Below are 20,655 nucleotides of genomic sequence, written 5' to 3'. Positions count from 1 at the left end.
TGTTAAAACTCATAATAGATTCCAGTTTATTGCAGTAATCAGTTTATGGCAGAAAAGTCATTACCATAAAGTGTCTTCACCTTGTGTTTTTCTAAATTTTAAATATAGATATATAAAGGATATATAAAGAAATTAATTCAAATATAAATTTGAATACATGACATATACATAAAATGGGGATTAACAAAAATAAAATGGGGGATAAATTAAAAAAAAAATCCATTTGAATTTTTCTGGATTTTGTTTTTTTGTTTTAATTTTTCTAGACTGGTAAAAAAATAAAAATTAAAAAGGGTGTCTAATTAATTGAAATCATGAAACATACACAATTTAACAGAAGTTTATTAAAAGTTTAACAAATATTTAATTTTCAAAGCCAAAAATTATTTTGCCAAAATTCTGATTTCCATATTTTTTTTTTGTATTCCATTTGAATCATTTTGTTAAATTGATATAATCGAAAACATCTCTAATTAATTGATTTTATTTTTTTATATAAATTTTATTATTTTACTAGTATTAATAGTATTTTTTTTAGAAATACTGTTGTGTATTTAAATTTTTCTGTGAAAATTTTTCTAGACTCAATAGTTAAATTAATAGTTAAATTAAGAAATATTAATCAAAAATCATGTCTAATTAATTGAAATCATGAAAGGTACACAGTTTAAAAACAATTTATTATTAGTTTAATTTATTATTAGTTTAACAAAAATTAAATTTAAAAAGCTCTTATGAAATATGTTTTTTTTTTCTCAAATTCAGTTTTATTTTTTACCAAGTTTTCTATAAATTTTTTGTATTCCATTTGAATTAATTAAATTTTAATAATCGAAAAAAATCTCAAATCTCTTTTTTTATTGTTTTATAATTGTTTCATTACATTTTAATAATCAATAACATCACTTATTCATTATTTCTATATTTTCATTTATACTATATAGTATTATTAGTTTTTTTTCAGAAATACTGTGTTGTATCTATTTTCTGGTAAATATTCCTTTAAAAGTAATGTTTTAATAATACTTGTATTATTATTAGTAGTAGTACTATCATTACATTAAGTAATATATTTCTGTCATAGTTTCTTCAAGTTAAACTTTTATTTTGACGGGTTGCTGTGAAGACCTTAAGGTCCCATATTGTACACATTTCTGGAGGTTTATTTTAGTTGTTGATGTCCTTAAGAATATATATTTGCGGTATAAGTGCCAAAATCCATCTCAATATATTTTTACAGCTCCTTTTTTAGGAGCTCTGTCAAACACAGGTCGATTTTGGCCCATCTAATTAATATTCATGAGCCTCTCTTCTGATTGGCCTGTTGTTTTCTGAGTGACGCACATCCAGGCCAACCACAGGTAACTACGGTCATGTATCGTTGTAGCTGAACCCAGAGCCATAGAGAGAGCCTAGCCTGCTGATACTCAACAGGATATTTCAGAATGATCATTAATGTTTTTTTTTTTTTTTTTCAAACACCGAATGCAGTAAGCTACATAACTGTTGCTTTAGTAAAGCCCCTTTCACAATGCGCGCTGATTCTGGAAAATTACGGGAACGAGTGCTGTGTGAACAAAAGCCAGAACCATAAAGGCAGTGTTGTAGTGATGATGCACGTTATCATGCGACTCTTCACGACAAAAAAATACGTGCAAAGTGGAATGAAGTGGCGATCAGACAGAGCCAGCTCCTCACTATCAGCGCTGAAGCACAGTTTGTTCAGGTTAGTTTCAGTTTAGTGAAACGTACGCGTCGCATTACATCTCACATCCAAACGTCACATGTCTTTATGGGTTGAACAAAATTAAACAATTCCGGAACAAATCATGGGACACATTATCCGTGTATTTACCGGAATGGCTGTGTGAAAGAGGCTGAAGTTGACTGCCACTGGTCTCTTATATTCACGTTGTTCTGAAACCTGTGCAAAGATGTAGTTTCGACATCTATCGACTAAACAGGGTTTTCTAGATTAGTTTCCGTGTTGTTGTTGCTTAGCAATGTTATGGACACGATATTGTCTGGGTTTGACAAAAGGAGGGTGGGACGTGATTGGTTTTCGGGGAGGTGACTGAAGGCGGTGACTGAGTAGATCGGACGTCACATCTTTGCGGAAGTCACAGCGGCTCGTGAAAATGAACAGCTAGTTTAAGCAGGCTGTGTGCAGTTTACTGTGGATTGACTGTTTTGAAACTCATATGGTAGTTACATAGCCCCTAGACCTCAGTTATCATGAAAAAAGCCAGGAAATTTCGATTTTGACAATATGGGACCTTTAAGATTTCTGTTTGTCTATGATATGATGATAGTTTTTCTCAAAAGAAACAGTAAAATGCTCATGAAGTGACTCTCAGAGCAGTTTTAGAGATTATATTTATGTGTTCATCAGAGGTCGCATTAACCAAAATTGTCCGTCATTGACAGAATTTTTTTATCAATGACGCAAATCTGAAGGTCGTCCATCACTTTGACAGATTACACTGAGGGTGATCTACCGTAACTTGTAACTGTAATTCCCACCCCTGTCCAGTTGGTGGCGAGTGCGCTCCAGTATGTAAGCCGAGCACATGATCCAGAACAAAAAAGAAACTGTCAGGAGACTTTTGCTATGCGTTTGATTAGTACAGGCGAATACCCAGAAGATACAACGATATATCACGCCACATTAAAGAGCACCAAAATGGTATTTATTGCTTGAATTTTCTGATGAAATGGACATAATTTGAAATCTGAGACTTTGTTTCATATCAAAAGTAACACAAAGCTTATCTATTGCGATTTATTGGATGGGAGGCCTACTATTCCTGCTGAAAAAAACAGCTTAAACCAGCCTAGGCTGGTTGGCTGGTCTTAGCTGGTTTAAGCTGGAAGTAGCTGGTTTTAGCTGGTCTGGTCAGGCTGGGAAACCACCAGCTAAAACCAGTCTGACCAGCCTGGCCAGGCTGGAAAAGTGGGCAAAACCCCTCTAAAACCAGCCTGCTGACCAGCTAAAACCAGGCTGGTTTACCAGCTAAAACCAGCCAACCAGCGTAGGCTGCTTTTAGCTGTTTTTTTTTCCGCCTGGGATTCACTGTACATTCATCAACTGAAAACAGCATATACACCAAAAGATCAACTGGGATTTAAGAAACGATATTGGTCATAAAAATTTGAATATTTTTTAAATCGCTGTCACTGCGGGGTTTGGTGTTGAACATGAAAATGTTTGAACAAAAATAAAAGCAATTAAACGTTATTTTTATGACCCTGTCGGTCAAATGACGGACAATGTTAAATTCTAAAGCAACCTCTGGTGTTCATGTACTCATATATTGAGGCAGCAGAGCCTGAAAACACAGAGAGTGCATCTGTGCCATTCATTTACACAGAGAAACACAGAACATGCAGGATTCCTATTTACATTTCCATTACATTACATAGTGCACTAACCTAGTTTTGATTTATTCATCCAAAATTCAGCAAATTCCATGACAGTCCACATTATACAGTACATTCCATTTTTATGAGTGGATTTTGCAAAATTCTCTGCAAAAATGTATATAAATTAATTCATTGTACCTAATACATAACTAAACTCAAAGATTTGAGATGTATAGTAAAGCATTACTATTTGTAATAATTTATAATGAAAAATTGTGTTTATTTACAGTTATACAAAATAAGGTAACTGAACAAGTCTTGGTGTAGATTGGTTAGATGATTAAAGTGCTTATATATAATAGATGTATTCTGTGTTTTTAAAACATGTATGTATGTATGTATGTATGTATGGGAACGTGCAGCCAAAACTTGCCCTTGTTGGTTGCCATAGCGACTCTCCACCTCCCTCGCTGTATCACTCCATCTCTCCCCCATGCATCCCTGCAGGAATGAGTGGGAGCCCCCTGACAAGAAAGTAGACACCAGGAAGTACCGCGCCGAGCCCAAGAGCATATTTGACTACGAGCCAGGAAAGTCTTCAGTGCTGAAGCTGGAGAGACCGGTATGATGCTCTTTATACTTGCATGTTTGGTTGCTGGTGTTGGTGGTGCAGACCTGTGCATGCCGTTTGACGCTGCAAGAGCTGGTTTCTGCCTGTTTCACTCACAAGGACAGCACACTCACAGCCGTGTGTCTCCTGGTAGTCTTTTTAAGTGACCTCGGTAGGTGACTTGTACCGGCGACCCTTTTCAATATTGTGATACATAGCATATATATCTAGTGTGTTGATTCAGTAACGTTATAGAATATAGGAAGTAGGAGGACCCTGTACTCGGCTATAAAAAGCTCATCAATAAGTGACACTTGTAGTGTCCAGACCCAGAATCCAGGCTCCTGCGGGGGCTTGCATGTGTCTGCAGTCTGGTCTTTTTGTTACTATGACATTCAGTGATTCAATCTTGTTAGCATGACTCACTCTGGGAGCTGCTGCTATTACATAATGTCTTTCTGATGACATACCGCTGTAATAGGTTTATTGTAGAAGTAAAGGAAAGCATGGAACAACTGAAGCAGAGAAAGTGTGAGCCGCATGCGGTCTTTCGTTTTTTTCTCTCATTGTTAGGGAAAGTAATTAAAATGGCTCTAGGTCAGGTCTTATCTAGGGCAGAAGATAATGTGCTGCCTGTGTCTATTCATTTGATTTAGCTCTGCAGAAACAGTCCTTTATTATTGTGACAATTCAGTGTTGTGAAATATTCTAATTGTATTTAAATGATATATACACTACCATTCAAAGTTTGGGGTTGGTAAGAAATGTCTTATGTTCATTTGTTTAATTAAAATACAGTAAAAGCAATAATATTCAGAAATATTATCATTTTTTGTTTTCATTTTTAGTTCATTGAAATTAAGATGGTAAAACTTTATAATAAGCTTCATTACTTTTGAATGGTAGTGTAACATAATGTTACATTTAGCATAATTATTGTATTATAGATATTTAAAAAATAATATAGCAATGAATGCAAAATATTTGTTTACAGCAAAAGTATAAAATTATGAATGAATATGTGTTTATTCTCCTTATTCACTTGTTATACACTACCAGTCAAAAGTTTTTGAACAGGATTTTCAATGTTTTTTAAATAAGAATTTTATGCTCACCAAGCCTGCCTTATTTTATTCAAAGTACAGGAAAAACTTTTGATTGGTACTAGCTGTAATGAATCCTTTCCATCATCAGTACTTTGCCTTTATGAGATCTTTATTTCCTAGATCTTTATTTCATATTTCCTGTTCCTTTACTGCTGAGACCAACCAGATGTTCTTGCAATAAGTCATCAAGCTGGAAACAAATCCAATTCATGTTTCTCCACTCTCTCAGCCTGGAGCCTTTTTTACTATCTGAGATCATGAGATACTTCATGTAACATCATCATTCAGTCTCATTGTCTTTGTATTCTGAATCTTCCTCTCTCTCTCTCTCTCTCTCTCTCTCTCTTTCTTTCTCTCTCTTTCTCTCTTTTTGTCCTCCTTTTCCTTGTTGCCATATTTCTGTAGACTCAGGACATAAGTCCAGAAGATGTAGATTTAGAGAATGAGCCTTGGTATAGGTTCTTTTCTGAGATGGAGTTTGGCAAAGCGGTAAGTTGGCAGTATTAAAAATTCAAAAAACTGCATGTTATCCCTTTTTTTTCATACAGGACCCGATATATTTTTTTATGTCTGTCTATTAGAACCATTCTTACGTCACGTCCTGTCTGCACTGACCATTCATCTATATGTTCCTTTTCCAGTCCACTGTAGCTGATTTCATAGCAATACAAAAACAATACAGAAAGTTGTAGTGGAAAAGAGTTTCTCTGAATGTGCTTCAGAAGCTGCATCAGAGACAGAACGGTAAACGGTCATGGCAAACACCACCTCTCAGTTTCCCAGTATGCATCCTGATCATATTCCAATGCCTGAAACTTTTTTCACCATCTTTTTCATCTCATATTTGTCTATTCTAACTGTAATTGAATCTCAGTATGTTATCTTCTGCAACGTAACAAAACATGAGAGACCTGTTATGCCCCCATATTATGCCCCTTTTTTGTCCCCAGAATGTGTCTGTGAAGTTTCAGCTCAAAATACCCCATAGATCATTTATTATATCATTTTGAAAATGCCTAATTTGAGTGGAAGCAAAGCAGAAATACGCTAAAACATGTGCATGTCTCTTTAAACGCAAATGAGCTGCTGCTCCCTGCTCCCTTTTCCAGAATAGAGCAGTGACTTTATAGCTTGTACTTCAGATACCTTGTTAAAAAACATCTGTTTGGTTGTTTATTATTACTATCACACTGAAATCATGCGTTTTAAAGCCATATCAGTTTAAACTGACTGCACACACATCCAAAGCACATGCACTAAAAGTGGCTGTCACAGCATGTCAGTATTAAACTAACTTCTCTTTCATGTCTTATTGCGCTTAAACTTTCAAATACACTTAATTTTATGTTAAAAACACACATTAATTACAAAACAGTGAGGTAAACAGCTGGGAAATGAATTGCATGCATCTGTGTGGCAGCAGCGTAATATACAGTAAATAAATTAATGAATCCATTGCTTTCTTGTCTCCTCTGAGGCTGGGACTCTAAATAGTGTTCTGTGTTCATCTGTGCAGCCAAAGACAGAACAGTTAGCATGCTTTCCTCCAACTTTTGTCATGGCATTAGAACTGGTACACTGTTGTCACTTGTGAAAACTAAATGCTGGTGCCGTGGGTGGAAACGTGCAGATTAAGGAGTGGTTATATTATATAAAAATCCCCTTTTTACATCACGGGGGGAGAGAAATCTGAATGGCTGTTTTTTTTTCACAAGCTTGGAGAAAAAGGCTTAACAAAAAAACACTTGGTTGTTCTTTTTCTCATTTTCTAGGATTATAGATGCACTGAGGACCTGATTATAGCACTTAAAAACGGAAAAAGTCAGACTTTCATAATACGTCACCTTTAAACTGGCATCTGATTTGCAGTAAGAGTTCATTTGACAAAAAAACTGCTGCAGACTGTGCCTCTAGGAAACTCTCGTCTTTTTTGAGACCCTGCTATTAAACTGGCAGTAATTCTGGTGTTGGCACAAATAACTTTGAGTAGGTTTTCAGTTTTATGGAGTGCCCAGACTGGAAGCAGACAGCAAGCTGTGATGTTGCAACTAGTTTGCTAAAGACGACAGACTCAACAGTAGCCAAACTGTTTCCCCTGTGCTTAACCCTGTTGCCTGTATTCGGCAGCGTTGCCTGGCAACATTGACTGAAAAGTTGGCCTCTGCATCATCCACTTATTGGTTGTCAGATTTGCTCCATCCACCTTAACTAATGTGAAAGTACATAACATCCTGCTGCAATCTATCCGCTCATGGCGATTATATTTTTGCAGTGTAAACTTTTTGTCTGACCTTGTAAGTAAGTAAAGCACTGTAAAGTAGCTCTGACATGCTGTCACTGGGTTCAGTGAGGGATAGGAAGGCCGTCGCTGTGCTATCAGTGGCACAGAGCATGTGGAGCGTTGTCATCAACTCAACACCTGGGAGTAAATAGCACATTCGTTCACACTTATTTGCTTGGAGACACGTACCATGATACACCCCAAGGTGATTGGGTTGTTCACGTTTCATTTTAGAAACTCACTATGATTGCTTTTAGAGCTGGGGATATGACTAAAACATAGGTAATTTTAGCCTTTTGATATTTATATACTAAAAAAAATGTTTTTGCATGTTTTTTTTTAAAGCAAAATTAAAGTCTTTATTTAGCATGGACACATTAAAATTGATCAAAAATGACAGTAAAGACTTTTACATTGTTGATAAATGCATTTCTATTGAGCTTTCTATACTGCAAAAAGCAATATTGTTAATAATACTAATACTAAAACAAAGGTGAACACCAAACCAGTATATTCAAATTATTTAATAAATTTGAATTAGAATATAACAGAATATCTGATCTCATGGCGAAAATGTACCTGTGGGAACTTTTTCGTAAGACGTTTTTTTTCGTAAGAAAGTTTCCAACAGAAATGAACACTAGAGGTGGTAAAAATCAAGTGCTTGTAATCGTTTTCATACACCGATATGATTACAGCACCGTATGTTTTGCTTTCCAGATGTTGCAAGCTTGCTCAGTAGCTCAACCAGCATAGAACAGGACTTAGGTTGCAGAATCTTTGGCAGGGATGGAAATTAACTTTTTTGTACACCGGCCAGTGTGGCTGGTGGATTTCAAAATCTACCAGCCACTAAATGTTTTTACCAGCCATTTTTTGTTTTTAACCGACAATGTGTAGCTGCATGTGAAAATTAATACTACAAGATCTACTATACTTGAGCAGTTTATTTAATCTCAAGTCTCAATAAAATACTGACATTTTCACCCAATTTTTCTATCATGATACAGAGCTATCTTCACAACTACACAACTTATAGCCCACATACTATAACAGCCTAGATATTTTATGTAGCCTAATTTGCGCACATTGGGGAGTCGCTCTCTAAACGCAGGGTATTAAAGTTGCTTTTGAATGCGCGTGCGCGTCCTAAAATACAAGAGATTACTCTTGGGTGGACACCAACGGGATTTTGAAAAGCGTGTCCCCAGTGGAAATTACGCCCCTGTGTGAGTGGAACTCTGCCGCCGAGTTATCATCTGATGTGAATGAATGCCGCGTTGTACGGTATATTGAGAAAGACGCGCCACGAATTGCATCTGAAAGAATGTGCGCTGTAGCACGAAATACAATATATTTCTTCAAAAGCACATTGTAAAGATATTTTAACAGACCTCTTAATGCCTGTGATGTATCGCCACATTTTTTGAAGGTGTGCCTCCGCTAAAATTGTCCGCCGTCTTCTTCTTCTTCTTCTTCTTCGTGTATTTTAATGGCAGTTCGCAACCAACGTTAAGGTGCATTACCGCCTCACGCTGTCCGGTTGAAGTATGTTATTTTTATTTACCCGCCACGGTGGCCGGTGGGTGAAGCAAGTTTACCCGCCACAACACAAAATCACCCGCATTTGGCTGGTGGCGGGTGCTAATTTCCATCCCTGATCTTTGGGTACTAATTTTGTGAAAAACATGAGTCAAGATAAAAGAGCTGAAAGATGAGAGGTCGAAAAACAAGATAAAACGGCATGCTTGCGATTGCATTTTTACGTCACATTCGCTTTTGTTCATACTATTGGGTAGGTTTTGGTGTAGTGCAGATGGTACGTTATTTTAAAACGTAACAGAGCATTAGAGTTATAGCGCCACTCAACAGACATTTCAAGTCAGAACTGCAGTATCGCGTACAAAACCAACATCACATAAACATGTATGTCATCTGTTTTGGGGGAAAACCTCAACACTCTTTTAGCACCACTCACTGGATATTTCACATCGAATATGTCACGAAACATACTTGGCGGTAAGTGTTTTGCGTCACAGGTATGTTTTCGTCATGAGATCTGGTTTATAATAGATGTAATAGACTAGAGTAATGTCTGCTGAAAATTCAGCTTTGCCATCACAGGTGTAGATTATGATTTAAAATGTATATTAAAATAGAAACAGCTATTTAAAATTGTAATAATGTTTTACTATATGACTGTCCATCCATGCGCCCTATTTGAATGGCATGTGTGACATGTCTTTAGAACTGGTTCTTCTGACAGTGAAACCGAACCCTTGAGTCACAGGCTGCATTCCTGATGGATAGACTCATAAATCTGAACATCAGCGTCATGGCACAAGTTTAGAGAAGGTTCCTGTCTCTCTTCAGATTTCCTTCTTTAGAGACGAAAGTGAGGAGTCACTTCCCTTGAGAGCTGGTGTCTCAGACTTTGCATCATAAACACAGTGAGACTGCATCAGCAATGCTGAAATACTGAAATAGTCTTAGTTTCACAAGCCAGTGTGAAATTCTCATTGGCTTAGTAGGTTTCCCATAAAATTGCAGCTGTAAAAATAAAATTAAGCACATTTCTAAAGCTTTGTAAACACTCTCACGAAATGTGTTGAGATATTTTGTTAGTATTGGAAATATTAACAAGAGTATCCATCGTATATACCAGCTTAAAGGGATAGTTCAGCTGAAAATAAAAATTCTGTCAGTAATTACTCACCCTCATGTCATTCCAAACCTGTAAGACCTTTGTTTATGACAAATTAAGATATTTTTGATGAAATCCGAGAGACTTTTTGATGAAATGCGGCACAGACTGACACAGAAAAGAAGAAAATGTTAAATAAAGTCGATATTTTTGTTTTTACAGGGTCCGTACAAGGTGCTTTAAGTACTTGAATTTGACTTTTTGAAATGTAAGGCCTGGAATACCTTTGAAAATAGCAATATTCCTGAAGAGATACTGTACTTGAAAAGTGCTTGAATTATTTAAAGACAATGTATCTATGAAATAAGTGCATGTGCTTCACTTTATTTTTGCCACTTTGTTTTATTAGTATAGTTTTATTTATCTGTTAATCTTTTTTAGAATTTGAATGAGAAGACAATGTGAGATCTCTGATTAAAGTCCTTGAAAATCAATTAAGTAGTGCTTGAAAAATCCTTGAAAGTTCTGGAATTTAATTTCACAGTACATGTATGAACTCTGCTCATAGCTTCATAACATTACGGTTGATCCACTGATGTCACATGGACTATTTTAATGTTGTCCTTACTACCTCTCTTGGCCTTGAACGTGGTAGTTGCATTGCTGTCTATGCAGGGTCAGAAAACTCTCGGACTTCATTAAAAATATCTTAATTTGTGTTCTGAAGATGAACGAAGGTCTTATGGGTTTGAAATAACATGAGGGTGAGTAATTAATGACAGAAATGTAATTTTTGGGTAAACTATCCCTTTAAGTCTTAAAGCTATGAGACTGAGGTCTCATAGTCCCAGCAATAGACTTGTTGAGCTTGTTGACTCCTAACTGGGGGCAAGTTTAAGTATGAAGCCTCTAGTGTCTGTCTTTAAGTGGGTCGGAGGTTATTGGAGACTGCATGTGACCTGGCTTCCTCAGTTTTGACACACCAAATTCTATGACAGTGACAAACACAGTCAGTCCGTCTCCTATAGATCCTGTCTTTACCATCATATGGAATGACACATATGTACTGCACCAGAAGTCCATATCCATTATGTGCTTGTTCAGTTAGAGACAACAACATTCCTGTGTAGACATTGTGCTTTGATAATATCAGTTTATTAAGGAATGCGGGAAAAAGGTTGCGTATACAGTTATACTTTCATAAATGGACACATAAGCCCCATTTGTTCATGTGGTTAAGTTGCGCGGCACCTCACTCACATTGTATGCTATTTATAAAACAGAAAAGTTGTAAATTTTCTTGAGTCATCTCCTGCACCTGTTTGGAAACTAGCACATGAAATTGAACAAACATTATTAACACACTGTTCCACTGACTAGCCTTAACAATCGGGGGAAAGGAATTCACATCCTAGGAAATACTGTGGTAAACATCTCTTGATCTTTATTGCGACCTCTTTTGGGAAAGTAGCTAGAACTATGAGGCACATACGCCTATTTTATTTTATTGTTTAGTTAGGGTTAGGGTTAGGGTTAGATCACACAAGTTTGGAACAACACAATGGTGAGTAAATAAAATGATAGAATTCCAAACCTGTAAGACCTGTTTATTTTATTTTATTTTATTTTATTTTTAGTAAAAAACAAATCACATAATTTGGAACAACTCGATGCTGAGTAAATAAAAATATGTAATTCTAAACCTGTATGACCCTGTTATTTTATTATTTTTAGTTAAAACTAAGTCAAACAGATTTGGAATAACACAATGGTGAGTAAATAAAATTATATAACTCCAAGTCTGTATGACCTGTTTATTTTATTTTATTTTATTATTTTATTTTATTTTATTTTATTATTTCATTTCATTATTTTTATTTGATTTTATTAAACAGGTTTGAAAAATAAATACAATTATGTCATTCCAAACCTGACTTTTAATTGTAATTAATTGTCTTTAATTGTAAATTAAATTAAATTAAATTAAATTAAAAATTAAAGACACATGTGTGACTTTGTTTTAACTAAAATAAAATAAAATATTAAATTAAATTAAATTAAACTAAACTAAACTAAACTAAACTAAACTAAACTAAACTAACTAAATTAAATATTTTATTTTATTTTATTTTATTTTATTTTAGTTAAAACAAAGTCACACAGGTTTGGAACAAAACAATGCAATATGAGTAAATAAAATGATATAATTCCAAACCTGTATGACCTGTTTATTTTTATTTTATTTTTTTTAGTTAAAACAAAGTCACATAGTTTGGAACAACACACTGCTGATTAAATAAAAATATGTAATTCCAAACCTGTATGACCTGTTTATTTTATTTTATTATTTTAAATTAAGTTTCACACAGGTTTGAAAAAATCAATAAAATGATGTCATTCCAAACCTGCATGACTTATTTTATTTTATTTTATTTTATTTTATTCTGAGGTTCCGCAGTTAAATTAAATGAAATTTTTGGTTGAACTATGCCTTTTAAGAATAGATTGACTGTACATGAAGGCCTACATACTGAAATTAGACCCTGTATACCCTCATGTGACAAATGGACCTGTGCTAGCAGATAAGACGATGGGAAATTCTCAAGGAATACTATCTCAGCATTATGACTTCCTGAAATGACATTTCCTTTAAAGTGAAATCCCTTATATGACAAACGCTATTTCGGTTGGCATTTCAAATAACGTAAGGCTTTGAAACCATATCCTCAGTGACATACAGTGCACGTCACTTTCACCCACCGTCTCCGTGGGTCATGTCAAGAATGTCAAGTACTCAGCTTAAATCTCACATATGTGACCATGGACCACAAAACCAGTCATAAGGTTAAATTTTACAAAACTGAGATGTATATATAATATGAAAGCTCAGTAAATAAGCTTTCTATTGATGTATGGTTTGTTAGGATAGGACAATATTTGGCCGAGATACATCTATTTGAAAATCTGGAATCTGAGGGTGCAAAAAAATCTAAATCCTGAGAAAATCACCTTTAAAGTTGTCCAAATTAGGGTCTTAACAATGCATATTACTAATCAAAAATTACATTTTGATACATTTACAGTAGGAATTTTACAAAAAATCTTCATGGAACATGATCTTTACTTAATTTCCTAATGATTTTTGGCATAAAAGAAAAATCAATAATTTTGACCCATGCAATGTATTTTTGGCTATTGCTACAAACATACCCCAGCGACTTAAGACTGGTTTTGTGATCCAGGGTCACATATACCAGCGTTTGGTTGTTTGTGAGTCTGTTTCCTGTAAACTCAAGGGCCTTTAAGTCCTCCTCACAGTTAAGGATAAACAAAATCAACTTTTTAGTCTGTTCACACAGTACCATACTACTTTAAAACCCTTATTTTTGCACATTCAAGGCTTCCTATACATTATAATGCCATCAGCAGTGTTTATATTATACTTAATTGCATAATTTGACTTTCTTATCATCTCATCTCAACAGCTGCATCACACTAAGGTATTGTACTGGCTGTCACAAGTATTTAGATTAAGATGCGTGCCACTTCAGATAAGGCTTTCATGCATGCTTCCTGTTTGCTTAATCTTCGCATCTGTGCCAAGTCTCGTGCGAAAGCCTCTTGGGATGTTGCGCTGGCTGTTTTTATAGAGAAGAAAAATGAGAAGTAAGAGACCCAAAATACCAGAGGTCGCTTTGCACATGTAATAGCGGCTTGTTATGTCACTGGGTGTTCCTCAGGAAACAAAACTTCTAGAACATGACGCTGTATTAATAGAGCGAAATTCTCACACAAGGCCTGTATTCAATGGCGAAGGTTATTCGTGATCCTATTTACCCCAGCAACCAATGAGATGAGCATGTTGCGGTCAGGAGTTGAACTTTTCTTCTGTCGGTCACAAGAGGGGGTCGTGGGGTGCTGGCACGCATGTGGCATGCCTCTGAAGGGACAGCGGCAGGCTGGGATTGTGCAATCGTATTTGCAAACACCACTTGTGCTTTTTTTCGTCGGAGGTGTGCTGTCACGCTATTTTTACCATCTGTGACGTGCACTTGGGGAAAAGCAACAGAAACAGCAGCCTAAAATTAGACGCCCCCAAACCATTCAAATGCATGGGGGGCCACAGGCCGTCCCAGCGAATGGCTCTCTCTGATCTGCCGTCAGGAGTTGCTGCCCGGCAATAACAGCCACTCTCCTTATTGGCTTGACGCACACAGTGCTGGGTAGATTACTTATAAATTGAAGTCGGTTACTGATTACGAATTGCGTGATGGAAAGTGTAGTCAGCAGTGTAATCCATAAAATTACACATTTTAGGTAATGTAATCAGATTACTTTGAGATTACTTTTGTTAACACATACTGTTCAAAAGTTAGGGATTCAGTAAGGTTTTTATTGTTTTGTTTTTTTTAAAGTTAGTTTCTTATGCTCATTCAAGGCTGTTTATTTGATCAAAAATACAGAACAAAATGTAATATTGTGAAATATTATTACAATGTAAAATAATGTTTTTCTATTTTAATTTTAACTTCTTTTTTTAACATCATTACTCCAGTCTTCAGTGTCACGTGATCCTTCAGAAATCATTTTATATGTTGATTTATTATCAATGTTGGAAACAGTTGTGTTGCTTAATATTTTTTTTTAAACCTGTGATGCTTTCAGGAGTCTTCGGTGAATACAAAAAGTTAAAAAGAACAGCATTTCTTTAAAATAGAAATCTTTTCTAACAATATACATTATACTGTTCAAACGTTTGTGGTCAGTGAATTTTTATTCTTTCTCTTTTTGAATGAAATTAGTACTTTTATTCAGCAAGGATATGTTGAATTGATAAAAGGTGATAGCAAAGACTGCTAGAGAAGATTTATATTTTCAATGAATGCTGTTCTTTTTAATTTTTTATTCATCAAAGAATTCTGAAAAACATTAACAACATGAAGTGTCTTTAATGTCAGGGTGTCCTAAACTGGGGTTTGTGAATTTATGAAAATCTAATGAATTAAATCATAAAAATGTAAACTTAAAGAAAAATATATACCTTTAAAATCAAAACAGTACCTGAACCCTAAAAATAGAAATATTTCATTTGTTTACCTGCATGCCATTAACTGAGATCAGAGAACTGTGTACAGTTTGGGATCAGTAAGATTTAAAAAAAAAAAATGTTTTTTTTTCATCAAGTGTGTTTTCTTTTCAAGGCTGCATTTATTTAAAGAAAATACTGAAAAAAGTAATATTGTGAGATATTATTATGATGTAAAATAACGTTTTTCTATTTCAATATACATTAAAATCTATTTTAAAGGTTGTATCAGCGATTTCTAGCCTGAAACATAAAGTGTCAATTTCAGCTGACCTTTCTTCACGATCCACTCGCTGCCTGCCCCATAAATTGTCTGTGAAAAAACCGCGTCTCTCTGGTCAGCCTAGGGTCCGAGATATGCCAAAAAAACAATTGGCACTACCAACCTTTCCACAGATAAACAAACAGTGTTCCAACCAATCAGCGTCAGGGGTTTGGTGTTGTGGACTTTCCTACTGGTGCAGGGATGTGAGGGAGGCGGAGCGAAAGTCCACAACACCAAACCACTGACGCTGATTGGTTGGAACACTTGTTTGTTTATGTGTGGAAAGGTTGGTAGTGCCGATTGTTTTTTTGGCATATCTCGGACCCTAGGCTGACCAGAGAGACGCGGTTTTTTCACAGACAATTTATGGGGCAGGCAGTGAGCGGATCGTGATGAAAGGTCAGCTGAAATTGACACTTTATGTTTCAGGCTAGAAATCGCTGATACAACCTTTAAGCATTATTACTCCAGTCTTCAGTGTCACATGATCCTTCAGAAATCATTCTAATATGCTGATTTATTAAATTGGATTAATACGTTGGAAACAGATACTTTTTTTTAGAATTCTTTGATGAGTAAAATGTTCAAAAGAACAGCATTTATTTAAAATAGAAATCTTTTTCAAAAATATACACTACCGTTAAAATGTTTGGGGTCAGTAAACATTTTTTTAAAGAAATTAATACTTTTATTCAACAAGGATGTGATAAATCGATATAAAAAAGCAAATCAACGACTTATAATGTTAGAAAAGATTTATATTTTGAATAAATGCTCTTCTTTTGAACTTTTTATGCATCAAAGAATTCTGAAGTGTCACAAATCCCCCCCAAAAATTGGCAGCTCAACTATTGCCAACATTGATAATTCTAATAATAAATCAGCATATTAAAATGATTTCTGAAGGATCATATGACACTTGAAACTGAAGTAATTGCTGATGAAAATTCTGCTTTGCATCACAGGAATAAATTATATTTTAGTGTATATTAAAATAGAAACCAATATTTTATATTGCAATAACATTTTTCAGTATTTTTGATCAGATAAATACAGCATTGATGAGCATAAGAGATGGAATTGCAGATGCAATTGTGTTGTTAAATTATAATATTAAAAAATAAAATCTCACAGGGAATTTGGGTAAATATTTTAGTTAAAAAATGATGTGAATATGTAATTATGTAAAACAAAAAGTAACTGTAATCTGATTACAAGTATTTTAAAATGTAATCTAATTACAAGTACTTAATTTTTGTAATCTGATAACGTAATGGGATTACATGTAATCAGTTACTACCCAACACTGGATGCCCGTTATATGAACTTCCTTTGATGTGCTATTAATATCGCCCTGTGATTTGTGTACAGCATGTTCGATCCGCCACTCGTGATATTCTTAATATATGTGTGTAAATCTGTTTGTGTGTGTATGTGTGTATGTCTACGTCCTCCCATGTAATTTGGCCTGCTTCCCACACCAGCTGGTTAATTGTCTCCCTGTCTGGCCGGCCAGTAATGAGAGCGACTCAATAGAAGACAAAAGAGAGCCTCGGTGAGAGACAGCAGCTGATTGGTGGACGCACTGACAGCCCCCTCCCAAAATGGGCGCCCCTCACAACCCCTGCTAATCCCACCCCTCGCTCCCAGTCGTTTGTTTTCCCCCCTAACTTGCATGCAGGCCAAAATACTTGCTTACTTCTCCACGCTCGGCTTCGTCCGGAGGACCTAAGAGTTTCAGAGCTTTGGACGCGGCAGACGTTCGCAAGCCTGACTGACTAATGCGCCTTCTCCCTTTCCAGCTGCCAGAGAGTCAAGCCTTTGGAGCTATCAATGACTTCTTTGTTTGGTTTGTTGCAGAGTGCCCCCTCTTTCAGCCCCTTGGAAACATCTACCGACCTACAGCAATAGTAAGTCCACGTTCCTTTTTTCCCTCACAAATGCTCCTCTCCACCATTTTCTGACGCCCTTCTTGTATGTGGGTGTGTGTTTGTGTGTCTGTCTTGCTCTCCAGCCATCTATTCTCTGGCAGAGCTGTCACGGGGCTCTGGAGATTTCCCTCGTTTCCTTTTTCTGTTTCCTGAACGACCATTTGCAATACAGGCTCTATGCGTTGGTGTGATGTATATTTGCGTGCGTGCGTGCATGTGTGGAGGGGTTTGTTGGAGGAGAGGCTGTGGATAGTGTGATGATTTGTTTTCGCGCTGAAACTAGTATCTCAAAATAAAGCCTGGATGTCTTTTTAAGAGCGATAAGGGACGTTGCACCTCCGCCCCATTCTGTTAGGAGAAATCCCCCAAATCTTAACATGCTGTTTGTAAAAGTGAACTGTCATTTTTTTTAATCTTTCCCTGAAATGGGGAGTTTACGTGACAACACCTTCACAACAACAATATTATCTCTTTAAATGATACTTTTAAGACTTTTTATATTTGAATAGGTTTTTAAAATGTTTTTAATAACAACTTATTAATTATGTAATTTTAAAATCAAATGTGACCCTGGAGCACAAAACCAGTCTTAAGTAGCACAGATATATTTGTAGCAGTAGACAAAAATGCATTGTATGGGTCAATTTTAGTTTTAGTTTTAAGCCAAAAATCATTAGGATATTAAGTAAAGATGATGTTCCATTAAGATATTTTGTAAATTTCCTACCATAAATACTTAACTTAATTTTTGATTAGTAATATGCATTGCCAAGAACTTCATTTGGACAACTTTAAAGGTGATTTTCCCAATATTTTGATTTTTTCTCTCTCTCAGATTCAAGATTTTCAAATAGTCGTATCTCAAATATTGTCATATAGTAACAAACCATCAATGGAAAGCTTATTTATTCAGCTTTCCATTTTCCAAAAAAATGACCCTTATGACTGGTTTCGTGGTCCAGGGTCACATATAATTTACATTTATTAATTTAGCAGACATTGTTATCCAAAGTGACTTACTAATAAAGAATACAAAAATGATTAATCTTGTGCTAGCAATATAAAGCCTCAAAAAATAACCAAATATTTTTTATATTATAATATTTTTAGAATATAAAATATCAGAATATTTTTAGAATATAAAAATAGTGTAAATATAGAAAAATGATACTTTGTTTTATTTTAATTTAGTTTATTTGTTTAGCTTTTTTATTTCTAATTTTCTTTCTTTTTTTTGTAGTATTTTGAAGCTTGAAGTTACAGAGTTCTCCAAATATTTTTATGTGCCTGTGGGGAGAACATTTTATTCTTAATGTGAATGTTTGCAGGAAAAACATCTGAAGTATCACCTAAAGCATGCCCAAAACAAAAATGCTATCAATTTAATGTCATGTAAGCTTTCTTTAAAAGCATTCTTTAAAAAAAGAGGAGTACTTACTTTGAGGAGTAAATATGTGACTCTGGACCACGAAACCAATCGTAAATTGTGCATGAAGATATTTGGTAGATTTTCTACCGTAAATATATCTAAACTTAATTTTTGATTAGTAATATGCATTGCTAAGAACTTCATTTGGACAAGTTTAAAGGCGATTTTCTCAATAGTTAAATTTTTTTGCACCCTCAGATTCTAGATTTTTAAATAGTTGTATATCGGCCAAAATTTGTCCTATCCTAACAAACCATAAAATCAATGGAAAGCTTATTTATTCAGCTTGTATAAATCTCAATTTCATAAAATTGACCCTTATGACTGGTTTTGTGGTCCAGGGTCACATATATTCATTACTTAAACAGTTTAACATTTTTCTTTGCTACTTCGCCAAAACATACAAATGAATGAATGAATCATTTGTGTTACTTGCATTTCTCTTAAATATCTCTGGCACATGGTTTCAGCCAAACAGTCCTCTCTTTAGTGTGTGGATCTTTTTGATGTGGAGTTTATTGTTTTATCAAAAGCCACATGGTTCAGTTATAAACCAGGAGGCCAACTAGTGTTCAGCCAAAACACTAAACCGAAAATATGCTCTCATGTCTTAAGGAATGTGTGAGAGACAAACCCGGTGTAAGAGTAACCCTGAGAGAAACATAGTTTTGCTTTATGGCTAACAGATCCTTGAAAAGGAGCCGAAAACAGCATGAAAATAGTTTACTCAGCTTTACTAATGGTCAGATAAATCTGGTAAGACCATCTCTGCTCCAGCAGTTGTCAGGCAGCTGCTCAGGTTCCTGAGTTTGGAGCCAGGGGCGTCTGGAATGACGTGTGTTCACCTCACACTTCTGCAGCGGAAAGCATCCCATGCATCCCAGGAATGATGTCATTCATGAGGACTTTATTATGTGTACAGTGTGACGGAATAATTCATAAAGCTGGAGTCACAAGAACAGTGTCTTGTTCGCACACACCTTTTGTGTTGAATAATGGGTATTTTATTGTTTCCAGCTATGAAGAAGTAGGAAAGTATGCTAGGCCCATTAGGATTTTATTGGCATGTTGAGTAGTAACCGTTCGGAGAATATGATTCTCTCCGAAACAGAGCTGCCGATGTGTAGGACCATTGTCTGTGCGTTTAAAATCCTTGTCATGGTTAAAATTCCCTCTCAAATCACTTAGCATGTTGCCTGTGTGAGTCTGTTGTGTTAACCCTGCTGAAAAAAACTATTTAAGTTTTTTTTGGACTGTCAGGCTGCTCTGACTGTGAGACTAACTAGACCTATTTAAACCAAGACCATTAGACCTGTTTGTTTCAACAGAGAATATATTAAAAGGCCTTACTGAACTTTAGACTGGCCATTTTATTATTTTATTGCATACAGCAAAGTGTCATGTTTGATAGTTTTTCCTATACCAACATGTGAAAATTATACTACGGCTGAGTGAGCTTCTGTATGGATTCCTGAAAGCACACACTGAACGTTTATATGACTAACTGCTACATGTGGAAAGCTTCAAGCATGTTTTTTAAAGGATGCCACACAGGCCTCTCAGGAATGTTGTGATAAGGGCCAGAGCAGCTGGTGCTGTCTCATCTATATCAAAGAGCAAACACACACTGACTAAAACTTTGTAGACTCTTTTAAATAGTTTGGCCTACATTACAAGTAAACTGAATAATATTATTTTTTCAATAAAGAATTCATTATTTTTTTTTTACATTTCTTTTTAATTTGTAAAATAATGTGATTTTTTAAAATAATAATAATAATTATTATTATTATTCTTGTTATTTTTCAAATATTAAGCCTGAGTATGTTTAGTTAGTGTTCTCAAATAAATATTCAATTATATATATTTTTTTAATTTGTAAAATAATGTGAATATTTATTAATATGAATTTGAAGCAAATAAATAATAATATTATTATA

The 20,655-nt window shown here is 35.2% G+C and overlaps 1 protein-coding gene across 3 annotated transcripts in view; it reads left to right on the top strand.

Annotated features, from left to right (window-relative positions):
- LOC141325364 (sorbin and SH3 domain-containing protein 1) overlaps positions 1–20,655 on the top strand; it is a 73,984-nt gene that overhangs the window by 27,810 nt on the left and 25,519 nt on the right. For all 3 annotated transcript variants that reach the window (XM_073833979.1, XM_073833978.1, XM_073833977.1), the window contains exons 12-14: positions 3,871–3,985; positions 5,485–5,568; positions 17,216–17,265. In XM_073833979.1, coding sequence (XP_073690080.1) covers positions 3,871–3,985; positions 5,485–5,568; positions 17,216–17,265 — 249 coding nt within the window. The remainder of the gene's footprint in view (positions 1–3,870; positions 3,986–5,484; positions 5,569–17,215; positions 17,266–20,655) is intronic.

This window comes from Garra rufa, chromosome 2 (genome assembly GCF_049309525.1).
Source record: "Garra rufa chromosome 2, GarRuf1.0, whole genome shotgun sequence".
Lineage (NCBI taxonomy): Eukaryota > Metazoa > Chordata > Actinopteri > Cypriniformes > Cyprinidae > Garra > Garra rufa.
The sequence above is the reverse complement of the archived record's forward strand: the minus strand, read 5'-3'. Positions and strand labels throughout refer to the sequence as shown.